We start from the raw sequence: 19928 nt of genomic DNA on the forward strand, positions 1-19928 counted from the left end.
AAGTCAGAGATTCAAAGTCTAAGGGGACCTGATACAAAACAATTTCTCTGCTGCTGGCTTCAAGAGTAAGAGGGCTATTTGGCAAGGTATGTGTGGTCCCGGGTTGAGAGCCGGCAAGAAAACAAGGACCCCAGTCCTACAACCACAGGTAACTGAACTCTGCCAATAACCTGAATAAACTTGGCAAAGGGCCCCCAGCCCCATACGACACGGCAACCTCAGGCTACCTAGATTTCAGCCATGGGAGACCTTGCACAGAGAATCCAACCAGGCCATGCCAGACTCTTGGCACATGAGAAGTTGTTCTATAATAGATGTGTATGGCCCTAAGCCTCTACGATCATCATAATTTGTTACATAGCAATAAGAAATTAAAACATCATCATTTTGAAGGGTTCGGGCAGAAAAAGCCAGGGCGGCCATCCAGGAGAATGGAGATCAAGGTTTCTGGTTCCTGGAAAGGCAACCTGGAAGAAAGCGGTACACTAAGCAGCATTGATTAAAGAAAAGAAAAATCAGAGATCCAAGGAAAAATTAAATCCTATCAGCTAAATTAAATCCAATCACAGCAAATCAGGGAATTCTGGAATTCTAGGACTAGAAGAGCAGCTCCAAACTGACTTTTAGTCTACTGGATCCCCTGCTCAGTTAGCCATGAATGTTTATTGAAGGAAACGGGTGGGCAAGTGAAGACAGGACAACGTGGGAGCCCAGGAGCCAGCGGAATTCGGCAGGTCAGAGCCTGGCTGCAGGCTCCATCAGTGCAGCTACACTGGGACTGAGAGGGGAGAGACAGGAACCAACAGGCCCAGTACTGAATCGAAACCTAATTTACTGTATGATTCAATCAAGACTAAGCTCTAAAATCCCCCTAGTGAAAAAAAGGAGAGGAGAAAACAGGTAACCCGATCATTTCCAGTTTTAACGCGCCACAGGGCCGAAAGTGGAAATAAAGGCTCTGGTGACCCCTATGATGACTCTTTATGCATCCAGATTAAAATTTTACTTCAAGGAGCAAAATGGAAAACAAAACATTTGCTACCAGAGAGTAAACAGAAAAGACCAACTTCTCTGTAATGACCAGAGAGCTCTCGTGCAAGCAGAAAGAAAATAAAGGTGAGTACGACTTTGTATTTTGTGAGCTTTCATATCAGCTTTCTAGACACCATCAGGTCTCAGACAACATGTGAAGACCAGAAGAAAATCCCCAAACCTAAAATTTTCATTCCTATGTGAATTTGCATGGAGTTAAGTATGTGCATAAGAAGTGCCTGCTGTTCACAGCAGTTTCTTATGACCCTTTTTTGTATCTGGTGGAATGATCGTACTTGGACCTAAAGCTTATGCAGGATATTTAAATTTAGGACCAAAACATCTGTTTCCAGAGTAATACGAGCTTCACTGTATATAGAGAATTGCAAATAATGTCATTTATGTCATTATTGGCGTTTAATGTCATGAATGCCATTTGGGGATGCAGAGAACTAGTTGTGCCTCCAGGATGTCACTATTAAAATGCAATTCAGAAAAACGGATGGGGATATTAGCTGGATATATTCTTCAATAAGTTCATGCTCTTTTAGTTCCAATGAATACAGCTAAAGTCTTAATACATTTTGTTTTTACCAACATAGGGGAAACATTCCATGAGGATAAATGCTTTCTTTTCTGAGAATTGCTTCCTGTTACATTTTTGCATTTGCAGCTCTCTTAGGACCAGTTTCAACATAAGTCATTGGTACAGAAGTAGTGTTCCTGTTGGGATTCCTTTAAATGGGTCCAGATGGTACTCTCAGTCAATAAGTGATATTACCAGCTTTCAAGAAGAAAGATTTTATTCTCCTTTTTTTCTTTCCTGTTACAAGCCACTAACCCTTTTAGTTAACTCAACATCTGAATTTCTAGAAACATCATTTTTTACACCTGAAAATATCATCCACTGTGGTAGTCATAAACAATAGGATATAAACACAAGATACTCCTGATACAGGATGATACCTTGGTCACTGAGAAAGCTCCAAGGTTCTACAGAAAGGTAACATTTACCATTGCTTTGTCATCAGAACTAGCAAACTGTCTAACAACAGAACACCCAAATCCACTGAAGTGAATTTGCATTCCAGCAGGTATAGACCTCTTTCAGTAGGCTGAAGGCCTTTGAGTCCTACAAGAAGCAGGCTCTTAACAAATTTGGGAAATCACAGGTTTTTAAAAAGCAAAAGCAATTTACAACTGAGAAGAATATAAGAAAGGAAAGAAGAAATGAGGGAGGAAAAAGTCCCTGAACAGTCCTGGGGAGTAATATCTATGATATAGACAAGATTACAGAATTCAGAGTTTCTACAATATCTATGAAATTATTGATGTAAATGGAGGCAATTTATAGCCGTGCTTTAATAAATTATGCCACATTCCCTAGGTTAAACTAAAAAGTAAAATGCCTGGTATGTTTAACTTTTACTCAGGTTTCTATGCTAGCATATCCACCCTGCAAGTGAACTAATGATGATAACCAGACTATTTAATCAAAAAGAATCATGATCTTAGATTTCAGTGTTTCTTACAGGGTTGATGAACACTTGAGGGACAGGACGGAAAGAAACTGAGCTAAATCTATGAAAAAGTCTAGTGCGAAAGAGGTAATATAAACATTTATTCACTGAAAGGGTTTACTTTAGAATTAACAAGAGATAACCTTTTTTGGAACCTGGTAACACCAATGCAGAGCAAACCCTTTCTCTAGAAATCACGTATATCAGCAATTATAAAAACAATAACGCTGACCTTGAATCAGCCTTAAAGGTCTTTGTACACAATTATATTTATCAGCTTTATGAATTTTCAGTCGCTATCCCAGCCACAAATTCAATAAATGCAGAGTTGGTCAGTAATAGGAAGATGGCTATTTTAATAGCCTTCACTGAAAAAGGCTTTTGAGAAATTAGGCGTTATACCAGCATTTTTTCCTGTTAAAAATTGATAGCTCTTTCAAGTCCTGCTCAGCACACCTTCGATGAAGACTTACGACAGACTTACGACATTACAGGTAAACAACAATAAAAATTAAAATCATATCCAGACAAAACCAGAAATGATTTAAATAAGTAATACCTGGAATCCTAGGAAATCAATAGTCAGCTAAATGGTTTTTAAACCTAGAAAATTTTTCTTTGATGCAATATTAACATTCAAAGTAAACTCCTGAAACATTTTTTTCCTCATCTTGAGTTTATAATTTCACTTCCTCTTCTGTAATCTTAAATGTAACAGCCAGCAACAGCACAGAGACCTAAAGCAAAATGGCCTGCGTGTGTAGTTACCGATATTAAGCGATTCAGTACATTTTACCACCAGCCAGGTATCATAGCAACCTTGGATTGCTGAAAACTGCTAGAAAACTCTTCAAAACCAGCCAGACTCTGCTTTAGGGAAATCTTTGACAGCACTGGGGACATTACTGGCTGTCAGTGTCTGTGGGTGTTGCTATGGGCACATTCACAAAGAACTCCGCCATCTACACAAAAAGGTATACACGCAGAGAAGGTGGGAGGGACACAGATAAATTGATAAGAAAAAACAAAAAGAAGAAACAATCGCTCTGGCAATATACAATAGGCGCACCATTTTGGGACTACGTTTTACGCTAATTCTCTTCCAAATGAAGCTAGGGAATCCAAATTCAACGTAACTGTAATTGTGACTAAACATGAACCAGGGGGTGGAGATAATATCCTGAAACTCTGCACTCATACCATTTATCGCAAGTCTTAATTTAAAACTCGAAGTGAATTGCATTTAAAATAATATTTAAACTTCCACTTATAAACCCTTGATAGTCGTTTATAAATCTACAGAAGAGAAAAGAACAGGTTACCATGAACAAGAACCCAATATTGATTTTTCGGCAGTGCAGTAAGGCATCTCCATTCTATCTGGCTGCTGTCAAAGCCACTCTTTAACAGCTGGAGTCAAATTGCACTATTTACAGCAAGAGCCCTTGTCAAGTGGACCATAAGTATCCTAACAATACACTATTCAAATGGCACTTTGCCACACAAATTGCTGACTTGATGAATAACCTATGTCAATGACTAAGGCCAATATAAAAGTTTCATTTTTATGAGAGGCTTTACATTCACACATTAAGTAAGCTTTCTTTGAAGAACTATTAGGCTATATATTTCAGGCCTTTGGAAGCTGAAAATAATTAAAATCTGTTTAAATACATCAAGGGAACTCGACAACATTAATATGGATCTGGTGTTAACTACATTTGTCACACGAGTCAGAACAGCGCCCTTCTGTTCCTGGCACTCCCCACCGACACGTGCAGCACAATGCGGGACTTCAACCGGCCACGCACCATGACATATGAGCATTCTCCTTTTGTGCCTCGAATTTACATGGCCAACGAGTGTTTAGATACAAGCAGTGCTTTGAAGTCCTGTGAGGAAATTCATGGTTGCTTCTGTGTGCAGAGGGACAGCTGGAGTCTTTAACGGTGTGTTTCGTACTTTCCATAGTGACTCTGAGACCTCCTGAATTAGTTTTGAAAGAAGGCTGTGAGGTGCTTTTCATACTTTTCCTCAACACTGAGGTGACTGCATCACAAAGTTTAAATTTATGCCACAAAGTGAGAAAGGGACATTCTTCATAAAGGAGCCATCAAAAAAGGTATTAATTAAGTATTATGGAGATGTTTAACTATTATATGTCATAGGAGTGGTTACATATACTCTGCCAAAAAGTTGTATCACTTCGCATGCTCAAAAAAGCAAATTGGTTTGCATATATCTCTGTTATCCTACATTTCTCTATCTTATTAGGAAGAGGGCTGTCATTTAGGAACTCAGGTTTTAAGCTGAGATTCACTAGATCAAAATACTCAGAACAAAAATCTTAATCCAACGTATACAGAAATACTTATATTTCAGTGAGGTGCTTGGGTGTCTAATAACAAAGATCTATTTTCTTTTAAAATTACACAAAACTGAGGCAAAATATTTTGTACATCAGAAAAAATAGCTATATGCTCTTCATTACTTTTAAAAAATATACTAAAAATTAACTACTCATCAAGAAGGTGAAAATTATCATTCTTTGTTAAGGATTTATCCCTACATAATGCAATTAATTGTTTTCAAATAATGTTATTTGTTCTTTTCTACAGTGATTAAATTTTGGTAATAAAATACAAATAACTCAGACTAAGTTAAGGTACAAAATGTAATGTTGCCACATGAATTGTTATTTCATATTTATACATACAAATTTACAGGTGACATTTTAAAGCATTATCATTTAGAAACTACTCTAATTCTATTCTGGTTATGTTTTTGTGTCATGAAATATGAAAGAACTAACATTTCATTTTGATAAAGTAATTAGTAGTGGGGTCCAATTTTTTACTGGTGGCCTACCAGTGCACCATCTGTGTTTTACAAGAGGTAGTAGGATAAAGCCCTAATAAGATTTTTCAGCAAATGGTACCAAATAGACATCACTCACGGTGAAGTGAAGGTTAAAAAAAATACATATTTCTAGAAAGCTCACTGGAATATAGATAAATGTAAATGAATTCCTTATAATCAATTTTATATGTTTGGAAAAAGATGTATGTATAAGTACGTTATTTAAAGGAAATGCCATTAAAAAATCTTGCTTGGACTGGGAGATATCATCAAAAGGAAGATTTCCAAACACATATGCATTTCATGATTTCTGTCAGGGAACAGACTTGATACAAGGTCTTTGGGATTGCATTCCACACAGTGCAGAAGAAGTTGGAGCATGTTGTTTTACTAAAAATTCAGATATCTAGGGAGAGAAGAGGTGTTGGCTCTTTTGCCAGGTCCTCCTAGTGCCTTATGATCTTGAAGTCTAGAGAGGACTGTTTAGATCAGAAATCCGCAAACAATAGTCAGTGAACATCAATTCTGGTCCACTGCCTGTGTTTGTAAATAAAGTTTTATTGGAGCACAACATTTGTTTGCTTAAGAATTGTTTATGGGAACTCCTGTGCTCCAACAGCAGAGTTGAATAGTTACAACAGCGAAAATCTGGCACTTAAAGCGTAAAATGTTTCTCATTGAATTCCTTACAAAAAAAGTTTGCTTATCTCTGGCTGAGTTCAACTTAGTTCAATACAAATAAAATGCAAACCACATAGAAATTTTAAACTGCCTAGTAGCCATAATAATAATAAAAAAACATAAAAAGAAGCAAGTGAAGTTCATTTTAATGACATATTTTATTTAACCCTATATGTAAAAAGATCATTTTAACATGTGGTGATAGCCACATTTCAAGTATTCAATAGCCATATACAAACAGCATCTACCATTTTAAACAGTGCAGCACTAAACAATCAACCTGTGGGGGGGAGGGGCTGTTGGGGCCCCACCCGATAGAAAAAGAGAGGGCCTTTACAGGATGCTACAATGGGTCTAAATTGTGACAGTTAAAATAATTCTGTTTATTACTCATTTATAGACAAGAAATGCAGAAAAAGAAAAAAAAAAGGAGTTTAAAACCAAGCAACCAACCAACAGACAAAACAGGACTTTTCTTCTCCTTAAAATAAGATACAGCTACAAAGATTTCTGCCATGTAGAGATGATTTTAGTAAGGTTGTTTATTTCCTACTTTGAAGCTAAATTCCTCCCACTGCAATTTAAACAGTTTCTAACTTGTTTTATCCTCAGCAGAATCTGAGAAAAGCAGTTCCCCATCACTAATATGATATCGTATTCCTTTAAATCCTTTAAGACTCTGGCCCTCTCCTACTCCAAAGATTTTTCTTTGTCTAGCTGCACAAATTCAACAACTCTAGCATTTCAAATTGGGCCCATTTTGAAAGTGTCGTATTGTATTTGCCGTTCTCTGTAAAATCTGTTCCCAAAGCTATACGCGCTCTTCAAATGCAAGAAGAAAACTTGAAGATAGCATTCAAATAAATTCCGAATATTTTGAAACACAAGTGGCTCACCACACAGATCTAACATGCTTTTGTTCCGTTTAAACAATTCACTCTACCCTTTGAAAGTATTTCACTACATGTCACTAAATTCCACATAAAAAAGTTCTGAGACACAAAGTAACTTTAGACATTTCTACATTTCATAGGGTTACTGTCCCTCACTTTCCTACCTCTAAAATGAGTGTGATTCAAACCCTCTTCTTTAAAACTATTTTTTTTTTTTTCTTACAAAAACCCATAAAGCAGGTGCCTGTGTGGCTCAGTTGGTTAAGCGACTGCCTTCAGCTCAGGTCATGATCCTGGAGTCCCAGGATTGAGTCCCACATCGGGTGGGCTCCCTGCTGGGCAGGGAGTCTGCTTCTCCCGCTGACCTCTTCTCATGCTCTCTCTCTCTTATTCTCTCTCTCTCATTCTCTCTCTCTCTCTCAAATAAATAAAATCTTTAAAAACAAAAACCTATGAAGCATTTTATTATATTAACAATAAGGAGAATGGAGAATTTCCAAGCATCTTGAAATTTCATGCATATTAAATTTGTAAATAAAAGACTAAGATAAAACAATCTCAAAAGCTTAAATCAGGGGCGCCTGGGTGGCTCAGTGGGTTAAAGCCTCTACCTTCGGCTCAGGTCATGATCCCAGAGTCCTGGGATCGAGTCCCACATCGGGCTCTCTGCTTGGCAGGGAGCCTGCTTCGTCCTCTCTTTGCCTGCCTCTCTGCCTACCTATGATCTCTGTCTGTCAAATAAATAAATAAAATCTTTAAAAAAAAAAAGAGCTTAAACCAAAGAGGATGAAAGGAAGATATGCAGCACATAACTGGAGAAGAGAGAACTTAGGGGAGCACAGATTAAAAGTAGCTCTAATTAGCAGTAAGCTCAATAATAATAGAAGCATGGTGTCTAGAACAAACGAGGTGATAGTCCTGTTTGATTAAACTCACTAGCTCTGAAGAGAGCGAAGGTTAGAAATCATAGTCATCTAAGGCAAAGGGCACTAGCAAGGAAATAAAGCTGGAATAAGCCTAAGAGTAGGAAAACAAGACCCTGGCATTTTATTGCTTCCTGGAGTCAAGAAAGAAACAAAATTACATAAAGAAAATGAAATCTATATATACTATTACCACTACCTAAAGGGTATCTCTGAGGTCCTCCAAGAAACTGAAAGAAATAGTAATCAGTTTACCTTCTGGGAATTAAAGTAGTAAAATAGGCATTTGATGAATGAGATTTGCTCCTGCAGACCCTAGGCATCTGACATGCACGAGTCAAGACACATCTCCAAGTTCTCGTCTGCTATTCTAGCATATAATTCCCCCTATAAGAAGCACACTCGATTATGCACAGAGAACCGCAAAGCCACATTAAGGTGGGAGGGGGTGGTAGTCATTTGGGCTCACTCACCGGGCTTTATTTCCCTCAATCTTATAACACATATGATTTGATTTCCCACCTGTGGAGTCTTAGACCTTATGACTGTCATTTTTGGTTGTGAATGTTCAAGTTTCATCATACTGACATAATTTTCCTTTATAAAATAGGACCTATTTCAAGAATGTGAAAAGCAATTTGCGGAATCTAAAACCAATTGGACTAAATGAGAAAGGAAAAACAACAAACAGTAATAACAAGCTGTAGCCCAATGACCGGTTTTAACATCTGAAGGAGAGTATGAACAAAAGTGAGTGGCCCATATGCAGTCTTAAAAAATAAAGATTCAAAATTTAGGGATTTGTCAATGTAGATCAGCCTTGACCAAGAAATGCAGTACCTTGCATTGGGCTCTCAGAGCTCAGGGAATAAGCACCCCCTGCCCCGACTCCCTCTGTGAAAACTTCACCTCCCTCATCTCCACCTCCCCTGCCCCCAACACCCCTGCCCCCCACCCCTGACCTGTAGCTTTACTACAGCGACAACGTGTTGAGCGATGAACAAAATTTCAGTTACATATGTCATCGTAAACTAGAGCATTGTCATTCTAGCATGTCAATCTAGGTATAATGCTCTAGTCAAACTAGATAATATCTAGTCAGACTAGAGCATTATACCTGCATTTCCTGGGTGTTTGGTTAGTGTGGCCCAGTTCTCAAAAGTTTGATAAAGCTTGGCCTCACTGATGTAATTTCAATCAAGTCTTTAAACCCAAAAAGCTGAAGATTGCACACTGGTGCCCCCACCCCCAACCTGCAGCTTTTTTTTTTTTTAATTTATTAAGTAGGCTCCATATCCAAAGTGAAGCTTGAACTCATGACCCCGAGATCAAGAGTCACATGCTCTACTCACTGAGCCAGTCAGGCGCCCCATAACCCCCCTTTTTTTTCCCACCCTGAAGCTCTGAGGCACAGCTTGAACAGCTCTTGAAGCTTTCTTCAAGATGACATATCCTGGGACACCTGGGTGGTTCAGTGGGTTAAGCCTCTGCCTTCGGCTCAGGTCATGATCTCAGGGTCCTGGGATCGAGCCCCACAACGGGCTCTCTGCTCAGCAGGGAGCCTGCTTCCCCCCTCTCTCTGCTGGCCTCTCTGCCTACTTGTGATCTCTGTCTGTCAAATAAATAAATAAAATCTTAAAAAAAAAAAAGGTGACATATCCTTTTGCCTCAAACCATATACATGCACATGAGTTAATTATTTAAAGTCGTTATTAATGGTATTTTAAGTCTTCATACTACCATTAGAATAATGGAAAATGTTACCACATTAATGAAATTTTGATTTAGAAATCCTACTTTTGGAAATACTGCCCACTAAATAATACTGAATATGGAAAAAAAAGCCTTTAAGGTTCATAGATATGTTATTCATGAAAGTGAAACATAAAAAAACAATCCCTATATTAAGCCTTAGGAGAATAATTTAATCAGAAATTGTATATGCAAAGCATAGAGTGTGATGTAGTCATTAAAAAGTCATAGATAGAGGTGCCTGGGTGGCTCAGTGGGTTAAAGCCTCTGCCTTCGGCTCAGGTCATGATCCCAGGGTCCTGGGGTCGAGCCCCGCATCCGGCTCTCTGCGAAGCAGCGAGCCTGCTTCCCCTCCTCTTTCTCTGCCTGCCTCTCTGCCTACTTGTGATCTCTGTCTGTCAAATAAATAAATAAAATCTTAAAAAAAAAAAAAGTCATAGATAGTATTGTGAAAATAGGTTTACATAGAAAATACTCCATTAGATATATACATATAAAGGCATAGTTACAACAACATGATAAGGGGATAACTTAGAAATATAGGTGACAAAAAGATGGAAGAGTCCCTTAAATAAATCAGAATAAATTACCATATGATTTTACAACCGAAAATAAGAAAGCTTATCCAAATCTCTATGAAGGTGGTTGACTTGGTTTATGAAACTAAATGCAATCTCCATCACTGTATATTAAGTAAGGCTTGGAATCCTAAAGACCTGTCCATACCATGATCCAGTTTTTGTGACACCTTTTTGGTTTATCTGTAATAAGCATTTTAAAGAGGTCATATACAAACTGAAAAACAAAAATGGATTCAGAATACAGAGTATATCCCCTCCCCCAACTGAAAACCATCTAGAACTCAAGAGTTAATATAAAATTGACTCAATTATGATAGCCAGAACCTATCTTATCAAAAAGAATGCTGTACCAAACCCAATAATCACTTAAAAAGTTACCCTGATTCACTCAAGATCACTTGGTAGATATGTCTGGAGACACAGTCACCTCTCAGTTCTGTTTCTGTGTGGACATTCAATTGCCACGTATCCATGAAGGTGTATCACCTCTTACTCGATGTTGATCATGTTCTCTGGGAGCAGCAACTTGGTTTAAACTTACCTTATATGAAGACTCCACCTGCAGACCAGGGCAAGGTATTGGCCCGAACTGATAGGAGCTGGAGGATCTCTGTTCTACACTTTTGTGTTTATGTGTCTCTGAAGCAAGTGGAAGAACAGATTCAGGCTTTAGAAGCTGTGAATCATCACAACAATTGAGAATAATTCTTGCTCTTTCTCCTGTTTCATGTCTTTCCAAAGTGCCTGGAAAACAAGATTAGAAATTAAAAAAAAAAATTATGCACACTATTTACTCCAAAAGAATGAAAAGAACAAGACACTTTTATCAGAAAAATCACAATTCTTTAAGTGAACATGCCTTCTTACTACTGAAAAAGCAGCCTGGGAGCTTTCTCTAAATTATTCAAATCATCATCTTACAAAGGCTGACATTATGGGCTTGAAAACCTCATCTTCCTCTTTGTGCTTTTTTATCCACTGAAATCAACAGGGCATTCAATAGTCTTTAAGAGTAAAATCTCTTACTTATTATACAGTATGCAAGTGATCAATAACAACCAACTATGGAATATTTTAGTGCTGTCCCCTAGTGTTTCAACTCACAAACAACAGAGAACAGCAGTGTTTTTTGTTAAAAAAAGAGAAGTTTCTGTCGGCAATCTATGTACATAATTTAAGTGGATAGGACAAGTAAGAATACACATACTTTGTATTGCTACCTCCTATCCCCAAGAGCCCTCACTGCTTCAGGAATGCAAACCACTCTAGAATTTTGTTATTGTTGCAATTAAAGCCTCTGATTTTTATTTATGTGATCAGTAGAAGGAAAAAACCCCACAATCCTTTGCCCTCTTCTCTGCCATTCCTTCAGTTCCACAATTTCAAGATCCTTGTAAGTTCAATTCCAACTTAAAAGGAACAAGTACAAAATAGAGAAAAAATATCAGGGAACAACTCACAAGGAGTCAACGCTTTTATAAAATATGAGTTCAAACTCTAACTGAAATCTTAATAAATATGAATTAATTATGACCATTGTCTCTTATGAGTTCATTTACATTATTCATACTATATTAAATATAAAACCTATATTCTACTAAGTAAAGATGTTGAGGAAAATTAACTTGCCATTTAAACTTAATACAGATTTCATATCATATTAATCCTTCCCCATCAATGAGAAAGTAATTGTACGAATTGTTAAGGTGAAAGGTAATTCTTATTAGTAGTGATTTTTTTAAGATTTCATCTATTTATTTGAGAGAGAGAGAGAGACAGAGAGAGTGTGCATGAGCAAGGGGAGGGGCAGTAGGGGAGGGAGAGAGAAAGGGAGAGGAATCCAAGCAGACTCTGAGGTGAACTCGGAAACCGATCTCAGGACACAGAGATCACCACCTGAGCCAGAACCAAGAGCTGGATGCTCAACTGACTGAGACACCCAGGTGCCCCTCTTATTAACAGTATTAAGAAAATATAAATTTAAAGGAATTACAGTAAGGAAATAAAAAGAATTTTATACTACTGTCTTTAGATAAGTAGAATCAAAGATCAGGACTCTCCAGTCTTTTCTCAATTTTCCTCTTCTCTTTCATATCATTTCTTTACAGCAACTAAACCAGCATTAGTTGGTACTTCGGATTCTAAATCAGCAACAGCTACTATGCTAAATTATTTGGTGGAAGTTTTGTCTCTAATCTCTTAACAACGACATATATATATTTTTCCATTCTAACATTTCTGCATTCATAAATTCACACCTTTAGCATATAAACTCACAAACATGTTATTTCTCTAGGCTTATTTTTTTGCCCGTCAAGATTGATATATCTTGAAAAAATAAAGCTGGCAGCAGCAAGAAAACCCCTTTTCTCAGGGACGATAATAACAAGTTTCTCAAACCAAAGATAATAGTTATGACTTCTTTCTGAAAATGACTGCATTACAGAACTTGTAACTGTGTCCCCTAGCAAACCTCACTGACTTTCTGAGATATCTCTTTGAATATGGTATCACCATGGATATTTTCTTCTCATAGGTTTTCTGTGGTTCCTCAAACTGTGATTTTTAAAAAAGATTTTGAGAATTACTGGGAAAAATTTACTGTACTTTAATACATAAAATATGTGTCATACTATACGTTGTATATATGTATATACCTTTACATATACATATATGTTATTCTATACCTAATATCTTATGCAGACATAACTATTTCTTGCATTTCTCAGTGATGAAAATAGTTTACCCATGAACTTGGGCAGCTGTAATCTACTTTTATTCACGCATAGATAATCAACTTAGCATCTACTATGGGACACTCATTCACAGTACCAGATGCTGGGAATTTATGCTAAACAAGAATGACTCAGTTCTGTCTCTCTTGAGCTTAACATCTCATGGTTGTGTAGAGGCAAGACGTGTCTGAAAACTAATCTGCTATAATATATAAAGTAACACAAAGTTATTTGTACTCCAACCTAAAAATCTCCCATTCTAACAGAATGGTGGACATCTGGTTTTGTGAACAATAATTTCCATCATGATTAGCTGTAAAATATGTGAAAATAATTATTTTGTTTCAAAGAACTGGGTGAAGCACAAAAGTTCAGGACAACAGCTTTTAAAAGGCCTTGGTCAAAACGCTAAGAGTGGATAAATAGCGAATCCCAGGTATGCCGGTCACAATTCACTGTTGCTTAGTTCCAAATTCACCCTTCATTGCTGGCTCTGTGAAAATAGATCCATGCTCTTTAAATATTTTTTGTTCAATAGATGGTACAATATTAACTTTTGTGGATAAAAGGTGATAAAAAAAAAAAAAAGGGACACCTGGATGGCTCAGTTGGTTAAGCTGACCTTCAGCTCAGGTTATGATCCCAGCCCCCTATCGGGCTCCTCTCAGCAGGGAGTCTGCTTCTCCCTCTCCTCCTCCCCCTGCTCATGCACTCCTACTATCTCTCTCTCTTTCAAATAAATAAATAAAATCTTAAAAAAAAAAAAAAGAGAAAAGTCTAGTAGAAGACTTCCTTCTCAGTTCTGGTGTGTTCTGTTGCAGTAGCGTCAGGGGGCTTCCCCAGCCCAACAGTCCTGCAATGTGGGGCAGCTGGCCCCATCCAGCAGGTAGCAGCTGGTGTGGGCACACTTTCTGTGTGGTTGTAGGACAGAGACTTCCAATGAGACATCTCTCTGTGAATGGTTTTCTGTAGCACCTCAGGGAGCATATTTCTGGCAAGTTCCACCACATCACACCACACCACACCACACCACACCATAGCAGCTTCTCTACCATCCAGTGACCACAGCTAGGAGCCTTCCTGTAAAGTCAGGATCTTAGCCTTGGGGGTGGTGTGTCTCTTCCTTGGGGAGCCTATCTCAGCTCTATGAGCAGTGGCTGCTCCTTAAATCTGCTATTCCTATATTCTCCAGAGTTTTCTTTAGTTCTTATCAACCAGTTCCTCATATCAAATTCTTTGTGATGGTTAATAGTTGTTTATTTTCAATCTTCTCTGGTCAAATGACCTTGTCGTTTCTCTCTCCTGATTAGACAGATTGATATACAATGATGAAGCACCTCTGATGCAGAATGTTCTTTTAAATATATCCTGAAATTATGGGATTCATGTAACTTCGGGGATGTAGTTAAATTGTTAGAAGAGCCTATAGCAAAAACAGTAAGCTAGGAGGGATGGCATGACTCCCAGGAGGTCCAACAAGCAATGTCTTTGTAACTCTAATAACAGTCTTTGGCAGCAGACAGAATAATCACTGCTTCTTGATATTAAAGAAATACTAGAAACTGAGGGTTTACAAACTTGCTTAATTCAACATCCAATTTCAAGAGAATTTTTGCTTTCCAAAGTGAACTCCATGATAACTAGATCTTTTTTTTTTTCTTTTGCTCTGTGCTACATCAAGAACACAAGGTAACTCACATTTAACTCTTCATTTTAATCCATTTGAACCCCATAAGGAAACATATGTGCAAATTACATGATTTTATGTGATAATACCATTTCCTCCCTCGAAGTAGATATTATGTGGAAAATCGTATTGTATAAAATGCCTTCTATGCAAATGTGTAAATATCTTGCTGTTTTCCTATTGCTTTTTCATTGACAAGTTTTAATACAATTTGTTCTAATCATAAACTAATTATTATCCCTCTGAAGAGGGATGGAATCAATCCTAAGAAAAGAGAGCTTGGAACAATTAGTGTCCCAACAGAGTGAAGGAAAGATGACACCGGCAACCATCAGAAGCACTTTTCACTGATCCCAAACTAACTGCTTATTCCTCAAAAGCCAGTGCACAGAAATATAAGGAGTAGCAAGATCCTCCGTGCAGAGCCCTAGGCCCATATTGACAGTATTTCCACTGTATACCCTGCTTTCACCGCCAAGTCAACATTGCATACCTAATCACATTTTTCCCCCACCAAAACGTTCCCTGTGTTCCCTCTTCGCAACCGTGTCTAGCTATCACCCTCTCTACTTCTCAGGGATGACCGCCTGCAGACATCACTGGATAGTGGCTAAGAGGAGACCTGACACCAGGCTGCCCTGTGTATGAACCCTGGTTTTACCCTGACCTGTCGTGGGGCTCTGGACAGGTCATTTTACATTTCTGTGCCTCCATGTCTTCATCTGTGCAATGGTGTTAATAACTCTGACCTCACAGGGTTACTATGTGGATTGCACTGAGTAGGTATTTTAAAAGGCTTAGAAGCTTCTGGCATGCAATATGTGCTGTGCTATATGACAGCTCCCCTCTGACACATGACAAGTCCTCACTCAGCCCCTTGTGAGCAGTTTAACAAACCTCCTTGGCTCTGTGGCTCTGGGGTCTGTCTGACACCCGGGCCTGGGGTCACTGCGCATAGGACCAGAGAGGGCCCCCGCCGTCTCCTACCTGAGACTCAAATCTTCTCAATCAGCCTTGACTCTCAGGCTTGTTATAATCAGAATCAGTAGGATTATATATTTGACTTATTTTTTTAATCCTCTTTAGTAAACCAGGCTGAAGTCTGGCATAAATTAAAGGCTAGATAAATACTTCTTAATGGATTATATGACATCAGCAACCTGGCTAATGATTTTTTTTTTTTTACTGGGGCTACACTTGGGATTAAATCCAAACTCCTTGACCTACAAGTCCTATTCTTGCCTCTGTTTCCTCCCATGTCATCCTCCCCTTGCTCACAATCAGATCTTTTTTAAAAATATCCTTGAAATAAACACATCCTTTCCTGCTAGCTCTGTCTCACTCTTTAAGTATTAGCTTAATATCTCACCTCCTCAGAGAGGACTTTCTAAAGCAAATTCTTATCCTCTCTTGAGTTATTTTCTATCTTAGCTTCTTTCCTTAATTTTATAGAACATATTTGTAATTGGTATATTTGATTTGCTTGCTTAAATTCTAGGGCTGCCTCCCTTCCAGATGCTTTTTTTTTTTTTTTGTAAGTATGTATTCTATGAGTTTGGAACAAAACAGGGCTCAATACTTACTTGTTCACTGAATGAATAAATTAAATGTTAACCTTTTCCCCTGTAGCAGTGGAGGGAGAAGTCTATGAAGGCATCAGAGCATACCAGGGTCTCAGTATGACAGGAGTTAACACCAAAGTATACTCATTACAAACTTCAACCTCTGAGCCAGCAGGCTGCCAACACTGGGAATGGTACATTCACATGACAGGTGCCTGTCCTACCTCACCACTATGCTGCTGGGTCGTCCTGATGCCCCAAGAATTTGGAACTGGAAACAGCAAATCAGTCTCTGAATAAAACATGTTGACTTCTGGAGTAGTCATTTCTTGCTCCAAGAACTAGGGAGCAGAATATGCTAGTCTACAGAGAGAAAAGAAAAAGAAAATGCACAGAGACACAGGAAACGCACAAAGAAGGAAGAAGATAGAGACAGAGGAAGGGAGGGAAAGAGATAGACCTTCAACTTTCTAGTTCTGTTTTTAGTCCCTTTCTAAGGACTACTGCTCCTGAAGTCTCTGCAATGCACCACTGAGTCCTTACAATAAGTACTTCTTTCTGATAAAACAATTTATCTTTTTTTAATTTTAATTTTTTAGATTTTATTTATTTATTTATTTATTTGAGAGAGAGAGGAGCAGAAAGAGAGGGGCAAGCAGACTGCGCAGTGAGCTCAAAGCCTGAGAGGGACTCGATCTCACGACCCTGAGATCATGGCCTGAGCTGAAATCAAGAGTTGGATACTTAACCGACTGAGCCACCCAGGGGACCCGGAAATCACTTTATCTTCTGTTTCTTAGCTACCTGAAGGGGCTAACAAAGAAGGGACAGAGATGTTTCCATTGTCGAAAAAGCCAAGTTTCAGAACAGCCAAACAGATAGGTAAAGTTAACAATGTAGAATTCTAGGTAGAGGTAGAAGTGTGGAGACAAAGGCTTAGGCTTTACCAGCAGATGGGTGGGGACTAAATCCCAAGGAAAGAATACCATCTCCAGGAGAGTTTGGAGTGAGAGCAAGTGTCGAGACACCACCAGCACAAAACCTTTTAGCAATTCCTGCACATAAAGAGGAAAGGGAAGGAAAAGAGAAAGATTCAGAAACTGTTGTAAATCAGTATGTTGCTAAAATACAGCCGTATTTTAAATGCATTAGGATTGTCAATATTTATAGGACAGCTACAGCTTTTTGCTTGTTTTGTTTTTAAATAGGGCAAATAATCACTTTGTGATGTGACTGTTATGAAATCTAATTTTGAAGTATCAAGTTATCCTAGAGCAAGACATATTACCATGAAGGATGCTGTTTTCAGTTGTGGCAGAAGAGCAAGGCACAGTAAAGAGAACACGCTCAGGCGATCAAATACGCCTTACAGATACAAGAGACCTGAATGTCTACATAAAGAAAGGAAAGAAGGAGTAGTAATATTCTACACTTTAATTCCCTTCCAAAAAGCCAAAACCTGCTCCCTTGATTTTATGTCTCTTGTAATTGGCTCATATTTTTAATATTTGCTATCTTCTATCTAAACATTTTTTTCGACTCCCACTAATATTTACTTTCCAAAATCAACAAAATTATCATGGCCCATTATCAATTAATGAATAGTTTTAAGTTACTTATTTTATTTTTTTAATTAAAAAATTATTTATTTATGAGAGAGAGAGAGAGCTCACAAGCAGGAGGGGAAGAAGGAGAAGGAGAGAGAAAGAGGAGAGGGAGAGAGGAAGGGAGAGGAAGGGAGAGGAAGGGAGAGCACAGAGCCTGATGTGGGGCTCAGTATCAAGACCATAAGATCGCAGCCTGAGCCAAAACGAAGAGCAGGACACTTAACCAACTGCACCATCCAGGTGCTCCTTAAATTGCTTATGTTAAATCCCCAGTCAGACCAACTCTATTCTAATACTCAATAATTAGGTCCACTAAATCTGTGGGGAAAGGAATAGCTACTATCCCAAAAGGGACAGAAATGGTTAAAAAGGAAATCATAGTCACTTGATGAATCCATCTGCAAATGATTAGAAGTAATAAGATTCAAAAATACCCAGCTTGAGTAACATTGTGTCACACTGTACAGAAACATTTTTATTTAAAATTACATATAAATAAATGTGACACAGTGATTGACTTACTATCACTCACGGTGCTTTTCCTCAGTAGAATAATGTAGAAGATTTTCCCTAGAAAAACATTACCATAGGAACATAAAATCCTTCCAGGCCACTACAATCATATATATTGTAAACCTACAATATTTTTTATCTTTTATTTTAATACCAGCATAATTAACACACATGTTATATTAGTTTCAGGTGTACAACATAGTGATTCAACAATTCTATATATTTCTCAGTGTCTTCAGAATAAGGATGCTCTTAATCCCCTTCATCTATTTCAGCCATATCCCCATTCACTACCCCCCTCTGGTAAATTTGTAGTTAAACTTACAAATTTTAAACAATTTGTTTAATCAAAAGCTAAAAACATTTTCAATTAAGTATTTTGCTTTTTCTGGGATTATGAAAAATCAAAATTTGGTAAGTAATTCTTATTATGTAATTGGTAATGAAAAGAAACTATACTTATTTGAACAAAGCTTAACAACAACAAAAACATGTAAGTGTATACCTTTTAGAATTACCTTTTTTTTTTTTTTTTCAGGTGGGCATTTTCTAACTGATTCCAGCACAGTAATGGGCTGTGAGAGAGTAGACAGTTATATTTCAGAGTGACTATCTCTAAAACAGAATAGGCTAAAAAAAAATGGCCTCACTATTAAATTTTGTAGTCAAATTCATGAAACAGGTTTCAGCAAAACAGCTGACTGACAGCTGTCATTAAACTCCATGAATCAAGGAATTTGACCACTGGGTCTGTTATAAGATTGATCATTTACCTTCAGCTACATATGAAATTCATTGCCTTGTGCACAGAAGTGTATGGAGATCGACCTAGTGCCCCCTTCCTAACAAAACCATCACATTTACTGCATCTTACTCCAGAAAATGTATAACTGATGGGGGTTCTGACCAGAGGGAGGGAAACTGGAGTTATCAAACCTAGCTAACTAGAAAGTAACTGAAGGAAGGGGAATGGTTCCGAAAATATTAAATCAGGCATGAAGGTACATGCCTTCATTCCTTAATATGTTTGAATATAGTATATTCAGCTTTAAAATAGATTGTCAAGGATGTGGCTCATTTTGTTCTATACAAAGGTCCCAATATGATAACAAACTCGTGATTGGCTTCACGTCAACCTTCTATACCTTTAGGGCATATAGAATACATTTTTACAAAGTTCCTGACCACCACGACCTTAACCCCAGTTCTGCCACTGCCTCCAGCACATTCAGAGCAACCCTGGGACTTATCAGCTGGGCCACACTCAACCCTCACATCTAATTCTGACTGCTGACCTCCAGAAAAACAGAATAAAGGGGTCGGGGTGGGGTGAAAGAAAAAAAGGGATCGAGACACCTAAAGGTTTATAGTTGCTGAGATGTATAAGGAATACAAATAATGCATTCATTTTAAATAAATTTTAAACTAAGTTTCTTTTTACAAGGTATTTACTCATTAAATATTCCATCTTCTTAAACACGTGCAAACACCATAGAATCCACTAGGAATTAATTTTTAACCTCACTTTAAAACTTTAATACAATTTACAATCAACTGAAGGGGTGAATACAGGAAAAAGTGTT

General features: G+C 37.8%; 1 protein-coding gene across 1 annotated transcript in view; it reads right to left on the minus strand.

Moving 5' to 3' along the window:
• Positions 1 to 19928, minus strand: part of WDR72 (WD repeat domain 72) — a gene marked incomplete at both ends in the record, with an annotated part of 184693 nt that overhangs the window by 119194 nt on the left and 45571 nt on the right. The window contains one exon of the mRNA XM_080809238.1: positions 10783 to 10985. Within this exon, the coding sequence (XP_080665364.1) occupies positions 10783 to 10985 (203 nt within the window). The remainder of the gene's footprint in view (positions 1 to 10782; positions 10986 to 19928) is intronic.

Source organism: Martes martes (assembly GCF_963455335.1).
Source record: "Martes martes genome assembly, chromosome: 7".
Taxonomy (NCBI): domain Eukaryota; kingdom Metazoa; phylum Chordata; class Mammalia; order Carnivora; family Mustelidae; genus Martes; species Martes martes.